This window comes from Mus caroli, chromosome 17 (assembly GCF_900094665.2).
Source record: "Mus caroli chromosome 17, CAROLI_EIJ_v1.1, whole genome shotgun sequence".
Classification (NCBI taxonomy): Eukaryota; Metazoa; Chordata; class Mammalia; order Rodentia; family Muridae; genus Mus; species Mus caroli.
Genome location: NC_034586.1, coordinates 8,899,374 through 8,905,438, shown reverse-complemented (window position 1 = coordinate 8,905,438; position 6,065 = coordinate 8,899,374). Strand labels below are relative to the sequence as shown.

The window sequence follows — 6,065 nt, the reverse complement described above, 5'->3', positions numbered from 1 at the left end:
TGGCTCAGTGGGTAAGAGCACCCGACTGCTCTTCCGAACGTCCGGAGTTCAAATCCCAGCAACCACATGGTGGCTCACAACCATCCGTAACGAGATCTGACTCCCTCTTCTGGAGTGTCTGAAGACAGCTACAGTGTACTTACATATAATCAATAAATAAATCTTTATAAATAAATAAATAAATAAATATATATATATATATTTTATTTATATTTTCTTCTGGCTAAACTCCTAGATACCAACTCTGCCTCCCATGAATAAACTTCCCCCACCTCAGAGGGGCACTCTCTCCACTACAGCATTCAAAGGTCAGGACTGCAGCAGTAACACTAGTCACCTCCCACTTCTTCCTCCTGCAGCTTCCTCCCTGCAGCCAGGGCTATGGAAGCTGCCTCAGAGGGTGTCTTCCTCTCCTACCAAGTATACACCCACCATATCTGAGGAAGGAGCACCAATCCATCACATTTGAGAGAGAGAGAGAGAGAGAGAGACCCCTGAGTAACTGGACATCAGGTATCAGGTGTCCCAACTTTTATTTGATGTTCCCTTCGTTCTGTCTTCTACTTCCGAATGCATGAAAAAGGAACAAATAGTTGTACTGAGTGGCCTCCCTGTGGTGACCCTGTGGTCTCACTGTGACCATGGAGACAGCCAAAGGAGAACTGGCAGAATCTCAAGAGTTTGGTTATATGTATTTTTGAGTAAGCAAAACTATTTTGATAAATTTCTTTGATGTAAAGAAAGAAAGTATGTGGTGGAGGGGGAGCTACAAAGATAAGGCATATCCCAGACACAGTGAGCACAGGGAAAGAATTAGCTATAGTGTCTAGGAAATGCAGTAAAGGATAAATGGCCAAGTGACCTTTACTAATGTGACCACTCTGATTTGTGGCCTGCAGTTCTGTCTGTCTGTCTGTCTGTCAAAGCCTACGACAACAAGTATTAACAGAATTTCTTGGGTATTTACTGTGAGTACTTGAAAATTATTTTAATTGGAAATTATTTTCCTGTAAACTATCTGAATTAGAAGAACTTATGCACTTATCTATTGGTCACCAAGAATAAAAACTGTTTCTACCTACAGCTGGGGGCACGCCTGACATTTGTCCCTAGCTGCTTTCTTAACATACGTGATTGGGACACCATGTTTTTCTTAAAAGGAGTTGAGTAACTAAGATCCCGTCTATGAACACAGACAACCTTTGGTTACCTTTGCCATGACAAATAAACCGGCAACTGATCAAAGTAAATCACCCAAAACCAGTGATCTAAGAAGTTCACATGACTCCCACCCCAAGAGCAGGCTTCGGTGGATTTCTTAACCACTGTCTCTAGATACTAATTTCCTTTGCATAGTTTTATATGCTAATTGCTTAGCTCAGTACATGTTACCCATTCTAAGACTTTTTTTTTTCTTAAACCTAAACAATGGAGCAAGGAAGTAAATGGAATCCTGCCACCCCACAGTTTATCACCACTGAAAACCCCCTTCTTACTCCTTATTTCTCACAGACTCTCATTTGGTAGAAATCTCGGTTTTGGATGAAATGGCTAAAATAACCGATCAGAGATCTCCCTGGTCTTGATAATACCAAGTGACAGGCTATTCCATAAGCAAGCTGACTGTGCGTATCAATACCTTTAGTCAACAGAGGAGATCTCACGTTTAGCAGATAAATAACATCCTTTTACATTAATTAGAAGCCTTTACTGCCTCTGGAGAGAGTATAAACCAGAAGTATACGCCTACGATGGATCGCACCTTTGGGGTTTCAGATGCCTTCCTCCTCAGCTCTGAGTGGAAAAATGGACACTGGAGTATCTCTGTGCTCCAACAGCCAGGGCTAAGCAGCCCACGTGGGTGATGGATCCGCAGATAAGTGCAGCTGACTCATGGCCGGCATGGTGATAAGAGGAGCACTTACCCCAGCCAGGAGATGGAAACTCCATCTGAGTAAACATGGCCATCCTATCCTGTGGGCAGCTGACCTTCCCCCTGCCAGGCAGGAAGGGCACGGGAGCTTCTAGTTACCAGACAAGGCCTCTATCTCACAGACAACACGAGCCACCCAGTCGATAAACACTGGGTGATATGAAAGCCACTTGATAAACCCACGTACATCTTATCAATCTCATCCGCTAACAGTGACTGAGCAGTTTGATCCCCCAGACTCTAGTTTGTCTTTCCATATAGTCACTCACTAACCCCAACAGCATCCATCATTTCTGTCTTGTGGCCAAGAAAGAAGAGGCTTACAGAGGTTAATAGCCTCTCTAGTCAAAGGGGGAGTGTGAATCTAATTGAGTGCACATGTCAGATCCACTTAAAATTGTCTGGCTTCCAGAAAAGGTTTTCGAAAGAAAAAAAAAAAGAAATTAGGCTATGAAGCACATTCCAAAATATTTCGTAGAGTAATTACCTTTTTACAATGGCAACGGCTTCCTGTGTGCCTAAATGCATCAATGGCTACAAAGCCAGAAACTGCTAGACTTGATAACAGCAGTGCCCTGCTCCTACATGAGGGATGGTCTTTAGACCAACACAGGAGATGGGGCCTCCTTAGACTCCACTTCCTCGTCTGTAGCTGGACCCTGGGATGAGGCAGTGGTAACACCTCACTGCTGTGACCTCAGGCCATGCCACAAAGGCTGCACAAGGCCCCAGATTCAACAGTCTCTGGAACACATCTGTGCAAGTGGCCCACCTGGCCTGATCACTTAGGTCAATGCCAATGCCAGACAGAAATATTTAAATGAGATTTAGTTTAAGCTGAAATTCACAACATGTTTCCACACATATTGGGTAACTTGGTCTCCACAGCCCCAGGTTTATCAAACATTGTATTCTAAAAGTAAAATAAATTTTAAACCAAATGTTAAGTCACGTTTAACAAAGATATCACCACTTCAACTTGCTGTTGGTTTCCTCTTTATACCACTAGGCTTCAAGTCGCAAAAAACATAGATATTTACTTTTTCTGTGTATCGTAAGAACAATTTTCAAAGAACAATGAAGACTTTCTGAACGGTGAGTTGCCCTTTTTTATCTGTCCCAACAGAGAGGCACAAGAGTGCTCAATTCTTTATGAACTCTCTCAACCTCAAAGTGCAGACAGACCTTCCAGCTGAGTTTTACATGCTTTGGATGCGCTCTTCTTTGGCCCATAAGCAGCTGTCTATCTACCAAGGAATGCAAAGGGACCTGGCGAACTGTGAAACTGTCAGAAACTTACAGGATGAGCAGACAGAGCCAGTGACACATGGTCCTGGGCAAGTGAGGTGCCCTGAGGCCAGAACTTCTTTGGCATTATTACAATCTGCCTTGTCCAAAAACAGCCTGAACCCACACAGGTTCTTAACACTACAGAAAGGTGGGTATGCTTTTAACAGACCCTTCTTTTCTCAGGGTCTTTCCCCATGCTAAACAGGATAAGGACAGAAGAATATACTAAGTGGGTTTTCACAGACATCAAATGGTAGAAAACTGAGGGGGCATTTGTAAAGCACACATCTATGCATCTGAGCTGACCACCTTAGCTAGGCCATGCATCCACACCTAGCACGGCATTACATGCATACACAGGGGGTGTTCAACTTACTGACAGAATAACTTACTGACTGGGCCTTTCAAAAGTGTGTGTGTGTGTGTGTGTGTGTGTGTGTGTGTATGTGAACAACTGAAACACATTGCCATATATGAAGGTCAGAGAACAACTTGTGGGATTCAGTTTTCTCCTTTTACCATGTGAGTCCCTGGGGATTGAACCCAGGTTGTTGGGCTTGGTAGCCAGCACGCTTGTTGAGCCATCTCTCTGCCCCCTTTTCCATCAGTGTGACCTTCTGCATATCTATAGAGTATACCACATCCTAGGGGTCTTAGGAATGTCATTCACACACACACACAGGTCTTAGGAATGTTATTCACACATACGCACGCACGCGCGCGCGCGCGCGCGCGCGCGCACACACACACACACACACACACAATTACTTTTACTGCCCCCAACATATGCGCATCTTGCTCACCACAGTATTTGAGGCCTTTCCACAGCCCAGTTCAGTTCTCCTTGCTGAATCAGCACACAGGCTTCTGTAACACCCAGGTCCCTCCAACTCCTCTATAAATGGCACATAGAGTTTGCTCACAGAGACGAAGAGACAAGAGCAACAGCTCAGAGACAAGGGACAGCATAATAATCTTGGTGTTATGAGAAAATAGATGATAAAAACACATCTGGTGGGAAGGTAATACTTCTGTAATTTCTGTTCCTGTTAGCTAGATTTTTACAGAATACCAGAAAAAAAATGAACTTTTATTCAATTTCTCTCATCGTTAAGTTTAAATACCCCTCTCCATTACCAGAATGATAAAACTGTGTTTGTCCAAAATCAGTGCTTTGCTCTCTGAGAACTGCTCTACTCTCTTCAATTCTGAGCTGGAATTTAGCAACAGAAACTTTTCAACAGCAGTTCCCTGGTGGTTTTAAGTCTGTCCCCGGACTTAAAAGGTCTCTTAATCATCACAGAGCCCTTTGCCTGTGTGTAACATACTAAGGCTGAGACAGAGCAATTCAATATGAAATTTGTGATATTTTTTTCTAACCACACACACAATTCCATATGGGCCTGCACTGAAGCAGGGGCATCAATGTTCCATGAAATCTCTAGGTTAGTTGTCAACTTTCTCTCACACACTTCACTAGCAAAGCGGGTCACACGGCTTTGCTCTCTATGGCCTCATCAACAACGTGGTCTGAGCACTGGAATGGGGTAGTTTAGTTGTTAGTTAGAAATGAAAGCCACCGCTAAAATCACAGACGACTGAGCATGGAAGATGCGAGACCTGCAAAGGTCAAGATTTTCCGGCGTCCCTCGGGTTTCAGAGCCAATGTATCTCAAAGCCTGGGCTGCGGGGGAATTGCGTCAGGCACTCCACCACCTAGGAGCGCCAGAATGCACAGAACCCTCTTGAGTTGCTTTGGTAAACTCTACACTGATCTCAAATACCCTGATCCACACAGTACTAGACTCAAGGTAAAACGGGCAGGCGCCAGAGGCTACAAAACTTAGGACTCATGGAGCCTCCCAAAGCACTCCCACACGCGGCAACCCAGCTGCACCGACCGCACCCCTCCTCTAAAGCCTCTCTCTAGGAGTGACCCCAAATCCTGTGCACACAGGGGCACTAGAAAGAAATTCACTGAGGTTAACTTCAATCGCAGCAAGGACTCGCTCTCTGCAGTTATGAAGTGCTAACATTTGGAGTCGATTTGATAGATTTTCATGACAACTGGACCAGTTTTCAAATAACTTCCCACAGCTGGCTGGGGTCTGGGGTGATGATGCACTGGACTGTAGCCGCACGCCCTGAGGCTCTACATGCCCACTCGAGGCGCAGCGGGGACCCGCATCCTGCGCGCTCCCGGGGAGGGCCTTTACCTCGAGGCGACTCAGACTGGAGCTCTTGGAGCGCGACTTCTTGCGCAGGTACACGGAGAAGAACCTGCGCACCGTGAACTTCTTCATGCTCAGCTCCATCGCCCCGCGCCCAGCTGCCAGGAGCCGCAGGGCCGGCGGGCGCGCATCCCCGGCACATCCCAAGCTAGGCAGCGCGCTGGCGGGCACGCGCGCCGGGGAGCCCGACGCGGCGGCCCTCGGCGCGGATGCGGGCTGCAAGCACAAAGGACAGGCCGCACCGGCCACCGGGCCCGGGTCCCAGGATCACTCCCGCGGCGCCTTTGCCTCCGGCCAGGAGTACCAGCTCCCGGCAGCCTGCCCCGCCCATAGACTACACCCAGCGTCGTTCCGACCAACCAGAGTGCGACGCTGCGCCACGCCTACACGCCCACCCACCAATCAGTGCCTGCAGCCGGAGCTCTTTTCCCCCTTTAGTCGGAAAACCTACTCCGGACAGCCCCACCCTCACCCCGCCCACCACCGTACTCTCCAATTATCACCAGCCATCCTGCCCAGGGGCGTTGTCCCCGTGAACGCCTCCAATCAGCGCCGTTGCCTACTCCTCCCTCTCCTACTACTCCTGCCCTCAGAGAACAGTGGGGTGCAGT

At 47.2% G+C, this 6,065-nt stretch overlaps 1 protein-coding gene across 3 annotated transcripts in view; it reads right to left on the bottom strand.

The window, feature by feature from the left end:
• Rps6ka2 (ribosomal protein S6 kinase A2) overlaps positions 1–6,065 on the bottom strand; it is a 285,292-nt gene that overhangs the window by 132,073 nt on the left and 147,154 nt on the right. The window contains exon 1 of one of the 3 annotated variants that reach the window (XM_029471103.1): positions 5,440–5,768. The exons of the other annotated variants lie outside the window; for them this stretch is intronic. Coding sequence (XP_029326963.1) covers positions 5,440–5,538 — 99 coding nt within the window. The 5' untranslated portion in view covers positions 5,539–5,768. Of the gene's footprint in view, positions 1–5,439; positions 5,769–6,065 lie in introns of those variants that run through there. 3 annotated transcript variants of the gene reach the window in all.